The following is a 16,090-nucleotide window of genomic DNA, read 5'->3' as shown; positions in this document are numbered from 1 at the left end:
TTTGGTTGCTACAATTCTTTTTCTATTCTAAGAATATATGAAGTATTTCCAAAGTAATAGACTAAGGGTATTTGCTGACAAATATTCAGAATGTCGCAGAAAAAAATAGAGAGCAGAGGAAAAGGCGTCTTTTTTTTTTTTTTTTTTTTGAAAGTTTATCACTAGTTTTGCTAAAGGTCATTGTGGATTGACAGTAATTATTGTCCCCGTCCACTCTGACACTAAGGAGCCTTCTGTCTAAAGCTTAACACATGCTAAATGCTAAAAAGCTCATGGGTAAAAAAAATGGGCATCTTAGTATTTAGGGTGTGCTAATTCCATTATTGTGCTATAAGATGTGCACTAATTCCATTAGTGTATATGTCTAAGGGCCTTTTAGACGTGAGGTCAGCATTCTCACTGGACAAAGCTATTGATGATAAAACTTCATTTCATTTTATACTTCATATCCATGATGCTTGATCTTTTAATCATCATACACTGTTTTGAAATTCAGGACTATTGCTGCATAATAAGGGGTAATTCACTGCTTCCCTCTTATTTTGAAGCTGGGCTCCATCTTATTTTCTCATTGCATAAAAAATGCATGGATGGTTACCCCTGTTTAATGACTGAAGCTGCTCAGTGACTACACATGTATTATAACGAAGATACCATATTTCTGGAAGAACATTCAAGAAAACTTCAGCCAAGAATACTTGCACTTGCTTAGATCCTGAACCTTGGCTTTCTGTCTTATTTTTTTTTGTTAAGTTTCTTGATTAATATTGAAAAGCAGTTCAGATGAGGTTTAAACATGTAGGATAACTTTCTATATGTTGTCCAGGTAAGGAGCTGTTAGGTCAGTTAATAAATCTTAATCCATTTAAAACTACGCTGGTATTTTTTTTTTTTTAAAGTGCTGGGTGAGCACTGAACCTTTTTATAAAATATTTATGGTGCATAACCGGGAAGTCATTTTAGAAATTAAAGTGTTAAAAAAAAAAAAGTAGCATTACTAGGGGGTTATAAATATAGGGAGTGCAGTATACATATACAATGTACTTTTGCTTCTTAATGTTGTAAGTAGTGGATTTTGGCAACCTTCAAAACTAAAATGTTTTTAAAATAGAGATTTTTTTTTTTGGTTTTTTTTTTAAATTATTTATTCATTTTATAATTCACAAGTGTACAGTAAATATCAAACAATTAGAATACAATATCACTTGAAAATCTACCATATCATACAACAAAAAGATATAACCCCCACCCCCTCCCACATACAACAAAAAATATACCACATGAATATAATATCTTATCATTCATATATATTATTAATAGAAATCCACCCCCCCCCCAATCCACATGTAAGAATTAAAATACTATACTAAATTACTATAATAAATTTAAGGATGTGTGGGGGCTATTTTTAAATTATTATAATGAATAATTTACACTTTTCCCAATTTTAAAATAAGAGATGGTTTTGAAAACTAGAGAGAGGTGAGCACAGTACCCCACTCACGCACTCTTCCAATCCAAGCTGAGTATCGCATGTGTTTTGGACTCGGGTGAGTGCTGGTAAGGATATTTTCCCGGTGTTCTAAAATACAGAATATATGTATTTTGATTTATGGTTTATTATTTATAGTCCGCCTTTAACAATGCAGATTACAACAAAACATACATAATAAAATACACAATACAAAACAGAAAACATACTAAATACATCAAAACCATCATCTTGTCCTACTAATGTCCGTATTTCATCTTGCAGAACAGGACGTTTCAACATTTTCTGAAAGCTGCACAAGTTCTTCTGTTGTCTGGGAACTTATTCCATTCCTGCACATGAAAATATGCTAGTTCTTACAGTTTCCAAACATAATTTTTACGGGTAGGAATGACCAGTTCAGAAAGTCTACAGAGCGCAATGTACAAGAGGGCATGTGAGATGTCGCACAATACTGCAGATATTAGCTGTCGTATAGTAATTTTAAGCAAAAGGCACTCTTTGGAAATGATTTAAGCTTGTGAGCTCATTTCTAATCAGCGATACATTTTACTCTTCAAAGTACATTGTGTTAACAATAAGACTTCTGAGGCAGGCCATCTGGGCTGAAACATGTGTGTGTCGAGTCACCACACAAATAAAGCAGAGTTTTGAAATTAACAAGCACACTTGTATTTTTGGACATCTTCACTATTTGCTTGAAATAACATGTGATTGTGGCTAATGCAGGCATTCAGTTCAATTCTTGTGTTTATATTCCATCAATTCTTCTGAGAGGCCCAAAGTAGATTACAGAGCAAATGATATCAGACACACAAGTAAGATAGTACTATAAGTTACAGACATCAGTTCAAAAGCCAAATATAAAAATTTGACAAATTGGTTCAATAAAAAAATAATACTAAGCTGAAGAATTCATGTTAAATATTTACTGAACAAAAAGATCTTCTGTGAAAGGTTGTCAACAAGAGCAAGTTTGCCTTAGATCAGTAGATAGGCTGCCAAATTGTGGAATAATTTAAGTGTAACCAGTAATTCTTTTATAGCACAAAGTCTTAACTGGAAGGCAGTTCTTGATCTGAAGAAGAGTTCTATATAAATGCAGTGACCACAGTAACATTTTTTCCCCTTGTGTTCTTTTCTTGTTTACAGCATCTCCAAGAAATGGATGAACGAAGGACTAACAAGCTTAGCGAGTGCTATAAAGGATTTGCAGATGCCGAGCGCAAAGTTATTCCAATAGTTTCCAAATGTTTAGAAGGCATGGTATTCGCAGCAAAGTCAGTTGATGAACGCAGAGTAAGTGCAGCTGTTAAAGTGGGGATTTTTCTTGGTTTTAGATATCGTAATACTGAAGCTTTATTTACTTTTTGTGTAATGTGTATGCAAGAGCAAATTATTTATAAATTTAAAGTAGAAGACACAATGATAAAATGTTCAGATTTTACTTTTTATGCCCCATATCTACATTTATCTTGGTTTTGAGTAGCGGTGAATTCTTCCAGCTTGTTCGGTAAACCATGGGTATTCCAATGTAGATGATGGCAGAAAATGGCCAACTTTTGCTGCTGTTATCCACACTGCCCAGCTGTTATCTCTCTCCTAGCTGCCAGCCATACAATATAATCATAGTAGTATATCATTCTCTACCCAAGATTTATACTCTCTAGAATCCCCCTGTTTGATTCATACACAGTGCTTCCCTTCCATATCTAATTACAAAACTTTATAATAATCTAAATAACCACCAGTACTACAGTACAGTGGCTATTGCCTGAGTATTTAGCCTCTTTACTTCCTGTGTCCATTTTGGGATAGTACCCTGCCATCTCCAACCTGCTTGATATGAAAACTGCATAGAGTGACAGATGGAGTCTTACCCGAGCACCTATGTTTAAGTTTTTTCAAAGTCAAGGTTAGGTATGAAGTATAATGCACTGGACATCAACATCTCTCAAGAGAGGGTAGTGATCAATGGAGATTGCTCTGAGGAAAGGGATGTTACCAGTGGTGTGTCTCAAGGATCTGTTCTTTTTAACATTTTTATAAGTGATATTGCTAAAGGGCTGTCTGGTAAGATTTGCCTCTTTATAGATGATACCAAAATCTGCTATAGAATAGACACCCTGGATGGTGTGAATAACATGAAGAAAGACCTAGTGAAGCTTGAAGAATGGTCTGAAATTTGGCAGCTAAAATTTAATGCTAAGAAATGCAAGGTCATGCATTTGTGTTACAAAAACCCAATGGAATGTCATACAGCAGGAACAGTTTGGTTCTTCAACCAATCATCTCAGCTCCTTTGGGCTATGTAACTTATTAGCTTTATTAAGGCAATTTTTGGAAATAGAGCTAATTTGGGTTTCTTCTTACCAAATGCGGGAATATGTTATTCTTAATTACTATTTGAATATTTTTATAATAATTCTTTATAGATTGAAAGCTTAATGTTTCTTGTTTAGTTCAGTGAAACAAAAACCATTTTAATGCATTAACCAAATTATATATTTTAGGTAGTAGTGTGTGAAAAATGTACAAGACCATGAAGTTTTTTGCGAATCATTGTGGCCTAGATTCGATAAACAGTGCTGGGATCAGCAGCCGCCCATAAGTGGCACCAACTACATGTCAATCACGCAGCCATATCACAGATAGGCACTGGAAATGTAGGCCAGGGTTTTCAAGGCCTATGTTTTCCGGCACCTATCTGCGACAAGAATCGCAACTACGGAGGCACTTACCAATACTTAAGAGTACTTCTGGTATTAAACACGCTTATTTTAATCTTAGGCACCAGTAGGTGTCTTCGTAGTTGTGGTTCTGGTGCCATTTATGGAGGTGCCATCTTTTTTTTTTTTTAACAGTTTAATTGCTTTTAAATGATGCAATCAATTATCACGTCAAAGTAAAGCTTCTTCCCCATATTTCCCCATTTTCTTTTGGAAAGACAACTATTAGCTAGGGAATCTCCCTTTGAGGAACCTAAGGTACATTAGATAGATTGTGAGCCCACCAGGACAGATAGGGAAATGCCTGAAGTACCTGTATATAAACCTCTTTGAGTGTGGTTGTAGAACTACAAAAAAAGTCCCTTTCCCTAAGTAGCTTGAAACAGGTGTTCTCCTTGGACAGCAAGGTAATTTGGGATTTTTTAAATTTAGATTTGCTTTTTTCCATATCTTGAGCTCAATGCAAGTTACAGCCAGGTCCCTGTGTTGTCTGCCTGTCCAAAGAGGACTTACAATCTATATTTCTACCTGAGGTAAGGGAGGGGAAGTCACTTGCCCAAGGTCATAAGAGGGATTGTTGTAGAAGCAGAATTTAAAATCTTGCCTCTCTGGTTGTCAGCCTGCTATTCTACATGTAATCTCTGGTCTCCCATTTTGGCACTGGCTTCTCTATTATTCTACATATAAGAACTAAGTAAGCCTTGCTCTGTGGGAAGCACTTCTAGGCTTTTCCAGACAGCTATGGAAACAATTTACATTGGTATCATTGCCTGATGTTGCCCCCTTTTATGTGGCTGATAATATAGTCCATGGAGAACACCATTTACAAGTAAGTAATTTGATTTTCCTGGGATAAAGGGGAGGTCTGTACAATTAATCTATGTACAAAGATTTGATTTTAACATATCTATGTGTACTTTCATCTGTGGGCCTAGCAGGTCCAAAATCTAAGGGTACTTCATATGTTACTAAACTAAACTAAACCTTAGGTTTGTATACCGAGCCATCTCCACAAGCGTAGAGCTCGGCACGGTTTACAGAGTTAGGATAGAAAGGAACTCCAATGAAGGGTTATAGGAAAGGAACAAGAAGAAAGAGAGGGACAAGGGTCCCAGAGAGAGCAGGAGGTGTTAGATTTTTGAAAAGAGCCAAGTTTTCAGGTGTTTGCGGAAGAATTGGAGGGAGTTTGAATTTCTGAGCGGGGATGTGAGGTTGTTCCAGAGTTCTGTGGTTCTAAAGGGGAGGGATGTTCCTAGTTTTCCTGCGTGGGATATACCTTTTGTAGAAGGGAATGATAGTTTCAGTTTTTGGGAAGATCTGGTGGAGTTAGGGTTAGAGGAGTTCCAAAGGAGTGGAATAACGGGAGGAAGGATGCCGTGTAGAATCTTGAAGGCTAAGCAGGCACATTTAAAGAGTACTCTGGAGTGTACTGGAAGCCAGTGGAGCTTGGACAGGAGTGGAGAGACGTGGTCGAACTTGCCTTTTGCGAAAATAAGCTTAGCTGCGGCGTTCTGAATTAGCTGAAGTCTATGGAGGTTTTTCTTAGTTAGGCTTATAAAGATGGAGTTGCAATAATGGTGGTGGATTGAACAAGGATGGTGGATTGAACAAGGATGGCGAAGTGAGAATGATGAAAGCAGGATCTCACTTTCCTCAGCATATGAAGGCTAAAGAAGCATTTTTTTTTTACCAAGGAGTTGAGGTGTTCTACCTGTGGACTTTGTAAGTCAAATTTTCAAAAAGAAACCTTACAGTAAGTTTCCATTTGAAATTTAGTTTCCATTCTTATACACTTTGGAGTAATGAAAAACTGCTGTCAGCAAAGCTCTAGTGTACCACAACAAAAGCCCTGGACTAAGTATTGAGGAAAGCAGCAATATAGGATTGCACCACACAGTATAGTACAATACTTAAAAGCTTACCAATGCAGTTACATTCTTTTACCCTTTGAGTTTATATTTACCTTTACCAGAATTTTTTGTTTGTTATCAGGACTCACAAATAGTGGTGGACTCGTTTAAATCTGGCTTTGAGCCGCCTGGAGATTTTCCCTTTGAAGATTATAGCCAGCATATCTATCGAGCTGTTTCTGATGGAACCATTAGTACACCAAAACAAGAAGGGATGAGAGGTGACCCAAAGTCTACTGTGGGCAAGGCAAAAGGAAAGCTGTGGCCTTTTGGAAAGAAACCAAAGGTACAACTCATTCTTTTCTATACTGCTTTCTGCCTAATTAAGACTTCCATGTGTTATAACCTTTGTGAAAAAGACTCATCCAGACATTGCACATTAAGGAAATACTTTGAAGGATGTTTTCAGAAATCATTAAATTACTTGAGGTCAGTATTCATTCACGTAGTCCAATGGATAATGCCAAACTTTAACTTCAACAGTTTGAAATCATTTGTATATTCAGCAGTGTTATCCATTTACAAAGCACTGTCAGATATTACTGTATATACTCAAATATAAGTCGAGACCCCCTTTTTCCCACCAAAAAGGAGGAAAAAATGGTTGACTCGAATATAAGTCAGGCAACTTAATGTTCAAGTGCCCTGCTCTGCACCCAGCCCCCTCCCTGCCAAGCTCTGCACCCAGCCCCCTTCTCTCCCTCCCCTCTCAGGCTTTGCACCCAGCACCCTTCCTTCCTTCCCCCCCCCCTGTCAGGCTCTGCACCCAGCACCCTTCCTTCCCGCCCCCTCCCCCCCACCAGGGATCGGCAGTAGAGGTATGAGGCTAGGGCAGGGAGGGGGGCAGGGGCAGAGCCTTGCGGCAGCCTGCAATAATTTTGAGAGGGGGTATATTCGAGTGTATACAATATGTATATGTTGGAACATGGAACATCTAAGATTTTTCCATATATTCTTGCTATTTGTGCAGGCCACTTGGACGACTAACTTATATGTTTAGTGGCTGAATATCACTACCTTGATGAACAAGTTACACTCTTCAGTGTCTCTGATCCTGGAATGATCCAAATCGCACCTCCCTTTTCAATGGATAATTATAATTTGTGCTGTATAATGATTTTTATAGCCAAAATAATCCATTCAAGTGCTTTTAGATATCAGCCTCTATGTTTAATGGATATTTCATTTGAATTGTTCAGACTTTGAGCTCATGTGATGTGATGCTTTGCTATGAGCACATCATAGACATCCTCCCAGTTTATTTATAAGTGATTACAATCCATCCTTTTCAGAGTGATTCCTAATGAGTTCATTGACCGCTAGGATGAAAAATGAATCCCAAGCACTATAAACATTAAATACAGTTTTGTGTTTTTTATAGGCAGACTAGACTAGATGAAACCAATGATCTATAGCAAGATATTCTTTGAATAGAAGAGTGTGAAGTAACTTAGCAAAAGTAACTTATTTGTAGTGACTTGGTGAGGGGAGGAAGGAGCTATGATTTACTAATGAATTATCTTCTACCCTCTATTTTAATGTACTAACTGAACTCTTGTATCATATATGTTATGTTATACTTACTTTCTAGTCCTCCACTACAAGCAAATTTTCCACTATATACTAACTTATCTGGGTGTAAAAACCTGGAATGACCTACCAGAAACAATCAGGAGACAAACTACACCACATTCAGAAAAAACCTGAAGACCCACCTCTTTGACAATTAACTGTTTCAGCTTCTGTATAGCACCCCCTACTTCTAGGTCCCTCCTCTTGCTTCTTCATGCCCCCGTCCCCTACTACTTTCCCACTTCCTCTTTGATATGTCGCCTTGAGCTTGTATAGGTTTGTGCGACTCGCAAATGAAAGATAAGATAATATATTTAGCAGTTGGATATCATCTTGTCTTGTTCATTTGCATTTTTTAGAACTTGAGGAACAGATTGTATGTTCTAGCTAGACTGTAAGTTGGTTATACTGAGAAGTCTCACTGGGGGTCCAAATTGCTGTTTTGAATTTATGTATCTCAGTTCAGTAGTAACTCCTGACTGCATGAGTTTGTTCCCTTTGTTATGAATGGCAAGAGATCCTTTAGTAGAAGGCCCCTTAAGAATGTTAGAATCTGCTTTCCAGCCTTTTAAAGTGCAATAAATCTTTGCAGCTACTGTGCAGAAATTAATACACAGTTGCTGCAAAGCCAGTGTTGTAACAGTTGAGGGTGTGCCTAGCATCTTCCCATTCAGTTACCGCACAGAAAAGGCCTTTACTAAGGGCTCCTTTTACTAAGCTGCGATAGCGTTTTTAGCGCGCAGGATTTTAGCATGCGCTAAACCCACGCTACGCAGCTAGAACTAACGCCAGCTCAATGCTGGTGTTAAGGTCTAGTGCGCGCAGCAATTCAGCGCGCCCTAAAACCACTATCGCAGCTTAGTAAAAGGAGACCTAATTGTTAACACATGAATGCACTTTCAGCCTTGTATCCGGGGGGGATGGGGGGGGCAGTACGAAGGGGGTGTTGAAAAAGTTCTCAGCCCAATCAACTTTCTTAATTCTGAGTGTTATTTTGCCACATGCCACTGTAGTTGAAAAGAGTGTTATATTATTTTACAAAATGCCAATCTGCAGAATCATAATGCTGTTTTGACGTTGTTTCAGATCATTGATTGAATCATGTCAACGAAAAGTGTGGGGTTTCCAAGTGTGAAATGCTGAGCTGTCATGAAGTTCCTATTCCTACAGAAGAACACTTCAAAGGAAATCCATGTATGATACAAACATTGAGTGACAAATGCCCATCATACGCCACAGTGAAGAAGTGATGTGCAAACTTTGTGTGGAGATTTCTAGACCAAAGATGCAGCAAGGTCTGGGAGGCCTCAAATGGTGTCAACTCCTGAAATTGTTGTTTAGGTCCATGACATGATCTTGGCAGATAGCAAATATCAGCTAAAACAATTGCTGAGACACTGCAGATATCCAGGGAACGTGTTGGGTGTACAGTCCACGAGCAGCTGGGTATGCAGAAGCTGTCAGTCAACTGCGTGCCCAATGTTTGAATGCTGATGAGAAATGACATTGAATGGACACTTCCTGGTTGATCCAAGCAATAACCACCAATCGGCACTCTTCCCCCACCGAGAGATGTTACTTAGAGCTCACCACCCAATCCAAAAATGGGGCTACGACACGTTTTAATTCGGAGGGCACGTGGAGCTGAATGTTTAAACGTCCATCTCGAACGATGATGTCACCCCCCCCCCAAGTGGACACTTCCAAGTTGATTTTTCAGCATCTTCAGCGAGCTGGTGCCAGCGTTTTGAAACAACTAATTATTGTTGATGAAACATGGTTGCACCACTATGATCCTGAGACAAAACAGTCCATGCGATGGTGGTTCTCAGGATCTCCAAGGCCAAGGAAATTCAAGACCCAAAAATCAGCAGGAAAGGCTATGGCCACAGTGTTTTGGGATCAGGAAGGTGTTGTAATGACTGACTATCTTCTAAGGGGCCAAACAGTTAATACAGAATACTACTGTAGCTTGTTGTGCTAATTATAAGAGGCACTGAAAATAAAAAAGGCGAGGGAAGCCACAGAAAAGAGTTCTCTTTTTGCAAGACAATGTACCTGCTCACAAGACTGGCAAAATGATGGATGTTTTGACGCACTTGGGGTTTTAGAGCATATACCATGTACCAGATCTTGCTCCATCTGACTATTTTCTGTTTCCAAACCTTAAAAAGAGTTTTAAAGGGTGACAGCAGTAGAGCAGTATTTCAGTGACCAGACATCAGAGTATTTTTTTGGAAGGGTTATGGAAACTTCAGACACAATATGCCAAGTGTATTGAACTTATTTATTTTAAAAATTTATATACCGTTTAAACCTAAATGGTTTACATATCATTACATAAGACAAATAAAATCAAACATTGACATATAATCATCAGAAAATCATGTAAAGTGCCCATTAAAAGGACAGTCGCAAAGATCAGTGCTTAGAAAAATTAGTTAACAAATAACTGCATTTTTAATAGTTTTCTGAAATTACCCTTAAGAACATAAGAACATAAGAAATGCCTCTACTGGGTCAGACCTGAGGTCCATCGTGCCCAGCAGTCCGCTCACGCGGTGGCCCAACAGGTCCAGGACCTGTGCAGTAATCCTTGTCATAACATTTTCTTAATTGACCGACAAGTGAGTTCCACAATTTGAACCCCCCCCCCCCACACACACACACACAGCAAAAGGCCATTTTACTGGTCTCAGTATATTTTGGATTAGGGATGACTATGTGGAATAACTTGTGAATTTCATGGCTCCACGTCATTTCCTTCTTGGTTGGGCTGAGAACTTTTCAGCTCCCCTTTGTAGTTGCATCCATGCTATTTGTTGTGATGACAGTGTGCGGTAAGTTGTGTGCAGTCCATGCCCATTTCCCATTCCATACCAGGCTTTCCAGTTAACACATCAGATAGCACAAGGCCTCGGTGAAAGTTACTGTGCTAACTTCTTTCTGCACTTTAGATAAAGGTTTTGCCCCCTCCCCTTAATCTGTATGGAGTAAATTCTTTATAGGTCATGAAAAGTTAGGTGCCTATAAACTGGGCACTAAGCTAATATACGGTAAGCTGTATTCTGTAATAGCAGTACAGCACCAAATCTGCCAAACTTTAGGTACGATCACTTATGCCACGTCTGTGGATTGTATAAATGGTGACACCTAAATGGAACTGTTTTATAAAGTGGCGTAGCAAGGGTGGTAGGCACCTAGGGTGGTGGCGCCCCCTTGCCGTGGGCGCTCCCCTTCCCTTACCCTGTACCTGTTTAGCTTCCCAGGCACAAGCAGCATTTCTAACTTGCTGCCTGCGCTGCCATTGGCTCTCCTTCTGGTGTCACTTCCTAGTTGGGGAAGGGGAGCTCTGAGGTCGGCATGAGGAGCAGGTTGGTGCTGGTTGGAGGGAGTGGGCATCCCTCCTACCGGGGATGTTGGGAGGGGGGGTGCTTGCAAGAGGAAATGGGCATATCTCCTGCTGGGGATTGTTTAGGGGTTTGCAGCAGTGTGTGTGTGTGTGGGGGGTGGGGTGGCGGGAGGGAGTGGGCATCTCTCCTGCTGCCCGACTTGCGGTGGAATTCAGGGGTTCCCTGCAACTGCTGCTCAGCTGATCGTGGCAGGGAGATTCCCTTGCCGTGATCAGCTCGGCAGCAACACGATTCTCTAAAAAGCATCTGTGACATGGATGTCGGTTAGAGAATTGGGGTGGTTTGGCGTCCGTTAGGATAGACGCAATTCTATATAGGATGCCCGTATGCAAGTCTCAAAAGCTGCTTAGGCGGCTGCTGAAACTGGGCGTCCTACACAGAATCAGGCCCTTAATTCAGATTTGAGTTGTGATTTTGGTTTAGTTGATTACGATATTTTATTACGCTGTCTAGATTCATTGGGTCTATTGGGTAATGTCCTCTGCTGGTTTAACAGTTTTCTGCGATTTTGGATATATCGGGTTAGAAAAGATGACATTTTCTCTCATAAATGGCGTGTTCCATGCGGAGTTCCTCAGGGATCTCCCCTGTCCCCTTCCCTCTTTAACATCTATCTTTATTGAGACAATATTATCTTGATATTCCCTGTTTCCTTAAATTTCCCATTAGAAGTATTTTGGATAGCAAAGGTTTAACTGTTGATACATGGTTGGATGGCCAGTTTTAAGTTAAAATTTAATAAAGAAAAAAAACCCTATAGTTTTCTTTGCTTCTAATAATAAGACAGATGAAAAAAAGTTACAGTTAAATGGGATTAATGACATCATTATTCTGACAATAAAAATTTTAGGAGTCCAATTACCCATGCTGAGCTCTTTGGGGAGAACGGGATAGAAAATGAAATAAATTAATAAAATTAGATTGGAATTTATCAATGAAATCACACACAGGGCTCCTTTTACGAAGCCGCAGTAGCGGCTTTAGTGCACGTGCCTTTTAATCACGCGCTAACCCTTGCGCTAGCTGAAAAATTACCGCCTGCTCAAGAGGAGGCGGTAGAGGCTAGCGTGGCCAGCAGTTTAGCACGCGGTATTATGCACATTAAACCGCTACCGCGCCTTCGTAAAAGGAGCCCATAAATTTGGTAATTCGAAAAGAATTTGTAACACTATGGAAGTTAAGATCCATTCATTCTTATTTTTAAACTTATCCGTTTCAACGATTGGTACAATCTCCTTTATTACTATTATTGCATTATAATATACTTAACAGATTCCTATAAAAAATTCCAAAGCAAAATTCCGCAGTGCGTCTGATACTTTTTTTAAATTCTTTATTCATTTTATAATTCACAAGTGTACAGTAACTATCAAACAATTAGAATACAATATCACTTGAAAATCTACTATATCATACAACAGAAAGATATAACCCCCACCCCCTCCCACTTCCATATACAACAAAAAATATACCACATGAATATAATATCTTATTATTCATATATATTATTAATAGAAATCCAACCCCCCCCCGATCCACATGTAAGAATTAAAATTGGGAAAAGTGTAAATTATTCATTATAATAATTTAAAAATGGCCCCCACACATCCTTAAATTTATTATAGTAACCTTTTTGAACTGCCAACGCTCTTTCCATATTTAATCTTTAATATTTAATCTGAAGAAATTTGATCATCTTTCCGTTTTTTTGTTTTTGTTTGTTTTTTTAACCAGAAATTACATTTGCTCCCAATAAAGACTATTGGGATATGTTATAAGAACATGTTTAGTTTAGTTCCTTCTTACTTATATGCTCATTTTTTTCATTTTCTTTACCAAAAGGATCTTTGCAAAATATTACTTATTTTGCTTTTCCATCAGTGAAGGAATGCAAATATAAAAGATATGTAACCAATATGTAACTCAAGTGGCCAAATGAGTCTATAATTCGACCATTATCATTCTGTTACATGCATTTTAGAAGATTAATGAAAATGTATTTGTTTAGTAAATTTGGAAAATGATTATTGTATGATTTAATTGATTGTAGATTCAGCAGTTTATGTGCTGGTTTTATTTTTTGTAAATTGCATAGGACTGTAAGGAATGCACAACGGTGTCAAAATATAGGAACTGAACTATATTAGTAAACAAGATGATGTGAGAAACAGAAAAGTTATTTTAAAGAATGTAGCAAGTACTTTTAACAGTACTGAGAGCTTCCTTAACCCTTTATTTGGCACTGTTGCTCTCATTTAACATCAAGTTACATAAAGCAGCCGTTTCACCATCTTCCAATTAAAGGGTTAAAATAGAAGAGACACAGGACTAGGGCTTTAGCCCAGTCGCTATTTAGAGGGGAGAGGGTGCCATGCTATGGTATTGCAGCGTTGCCCCAGGTACTGCATCAATTCTGGCCCTAAAAAGGCGTTTCAGCCTAAAATGTCTGAAGGATGATTCCCATGCCCAAATAGTGAAGCACAGAGCTTTGTATCGGTCTTGAAACTCTGAGGTGCCTCTAATACCTCTGGAAGTCCTGTGGCTGATCCAATAAATGCATCTTTAAGCATTATATAATAATTGCTGTTATGAATTTTGTGTAGGCCTTGCATTTTACCCATCCTCTGGCTTGCTTGTTGCCATTAGTGTTTTGTGCTGAGCTTCAGGTGTTTTCTTACCCATAGCTAGAATTTTTGTGTATTCGTTTCATGCTTTTAGGCTTATCTGCATCCTCTTTCTTTATTTCAATATTAGCCACAATCCCTTCCCCTCCCCCCTGCTAGTTCCTATGCATGCAGTGATCCCAGTGGCTCCCAGTCACCCACACTTCCCAGTGAATCCCTGCGCTATTATTTGAGTGAAGTAACATGTGGGAAGCCCAGAATTCCTTCTTTCAGAGGCATCAAAAGAGGGGTAAGTTTATAAAAGCAGGTTGAGGACTGCATGGATTTTGTGCTTGCTGTGGTTTGATTTTTCTCAGTACACTCTGCTCTTACTGTGAGGTTTTCTTTGGTGTGATACTTGATAATTTTGAACTTTGATCTTGGGTTCCCTCTCAGTGAGACCCCAGCCTTTTCAAGCTACCTGACTACTGTTAGCTGGTGGTAGAGAAACAGAGTGATCATGGTAAGAGTGGATAGCATAGCTGGTTTTAAGAAAGGTTTGGACAAGATCCTGGAGGAAAAGTCCATAGTCTGTTATTGAGAAAGACATGGGGGAAGCCAATGCTTGCCCTGGATCGGTAGCATAGAATATTGCTACTCCTTGAGCTTTGGCCTGGTACTAGTGCTGCCCAATTCAGGAAAGAACATTTTGATTCGATTCAGCCTACTGAATAGATTTTTCGATTTGGTTCGATTTTCCTGCCCAATTGGGTGTGTTTTTCAAACATCCTGGTGGATTTATTTTATAGCTTTTTCACCCCTTTGGCTTCTCCTAACCACACTGGCGCTGTGATGTAAACAAAATAAACAAAAAAGGCTTTTCCTCTCTCTGTTAAATCCTAGCTTACGTTTGCGGTCTAACACCAACTCTGGCAGGATACACGTTTCAAATCTGACATATTGTAATCACAAAACAGAAAATAAAATTATTTTTTCTACCTTTTGTTGTCTGATCATTGTTCAATTCTTGTTGGTCCCAGGCTCTGGTTGTCTTCTGATAGATTGCTTGCCAGGGGCTCCTTCTTTCTCCATGCTAACCATCCATCTGCCATCTCTGTCCTCCCCTTCCGTTTCCCTTCCTTCCCCTGGAGGTCTGGCATCTTTCTTTTTTTTTCATCTCCATCTACAGATCCACCTTTTCTCAACTACCCTTTCATCCAGCATCTCTCCCTCCTTCCCCACCACCCCAGGGTTCACCATCTCTCCCTTTCTGTTCCTTTCATCCCTAAATCCCATTGTCCACTATCTCTCTCCCTCTCCTCTGTTTTTAGACCCATTATTTCTTCCCCTCCCAAAGTCTTGCATAAGCACGTCTCTTTGAACCCCCCTTCCCTCTCTCCTTCCGTGTACTTCTACACCAGGGCCCCCTCCCCTGAACGTCTGCACCCCCCTGAAGGCCTGCGTATTCAATTTACCTAATTTCAGCAGCCTGCCCTGCAGGAGATCACTGGCTTTAGCGATCTTTGCAAGCTGCCATACGTCGTCTGAGTTATCTTCTCTCTGCCGCTGTCCCGCCCCTCCTCTGATGTCATATTGACTTCTTTAGAAGAAGTGAAGTTTGTGAGAAAGCCTTATCTGTTGTATAGTTGTGACGTGAAGAAGGTTTTTGTTCACATTTGGTGGGGCTTTATGTGTGGGGTTCTTAGAGACATATAGTATTAACAGCATGCTTGTGGATGCTATGACATATTATATCATAACTGACAGCAAGAATTAGGGTGAATGGGATGGTTTTGGATACATTTTCTATATATAAAGTTTCAAGTTTATTAAAATTTGATTAATCGCTTTACATAAAATTCTAAGCGATGTACAATTAAAATGAGAGGAATACAACTAATCATCAAAAACATGAAAAGGGACAAACTGGAACATTAGAAAAAAGGATGAACTACAATTTGTATAGGAAAGTAACATAAAAAGGGTAGAATGAAGGGAAAAAGAAGAGAACCTAAGAAAGAAAGCAAAAAAAAGGATTTAATGGTCATTGCCAAAAATAAGGCGATACTAAAAGTTCAGAGATAAGCCGAAATTAAAACTCTTGCTCCTGCTTTAGGGGCGAGGGGGGAGGGTCAGTCAATGAATCGGGAGGCTGATTTTTTTGGTGGGGTAAATCGATTCGAATCGATTCACCCAAAGTGAATCGGTGAATCGATTCGAATTGTGAATCAGGCAGCACTAGTTGGAATGTTTTGCCCTATTTGAGATGTGCTTGGATGCTCTGATGGAAGACCAGATATAGTGGAAGAGAGCTAGGCTGAGAGATTATAAAGGGACAGGAAGTTATGAGAAATTTAACCTCTTGTCTCTA

General features: G+C 39.2%; 1 protein-coding gene across 1 annotated transcript in view; it reads left to right on the top strand.

Annotated features, from left to right (window-relative positions):
- The first annotated feature begins 2,642 nt into the window (after positions 1–2,642).
- Positions 2,643–16,090, top strand: part of FNBP1L (formin binding protein 1 like) — a 46,749-nt gene continuing 33,301 nt past the window's right edge. Inside the window, exons 1-2 of the mRNA XM_033916263.1 lie at positions 2,643–2,791; positions 6,214–6,417. Of these exons, the coding sequence (XP_033772154.1) occupies positions 2,657–2,791; positions 6,214–6,417 (339 nt within the window). The 5' untranslated portion in view covers positions 2,643–2,656. The remainder of the gene's footprint in view (positions 2,792–6,213; positions 6,418–16,090) is intronic.

Source organism: Geotrypetes seraphini, chromosome 12, assembly GCF_902459505.1.
Source record: "Geotrypetes seraphini chromosome 12, aGeoSer1.1, whole genome shotgun sequence".
Lineage (NCBI taxonomy): Eukaryota > Metazoa > Chordata > Amphibia > Gymnophiona > Dermophiidae > Geotrypetes > Geotrypetes seraphini.
This window is presented reverse-complemented; position numbering and strand designations above follow the sequence as displayed.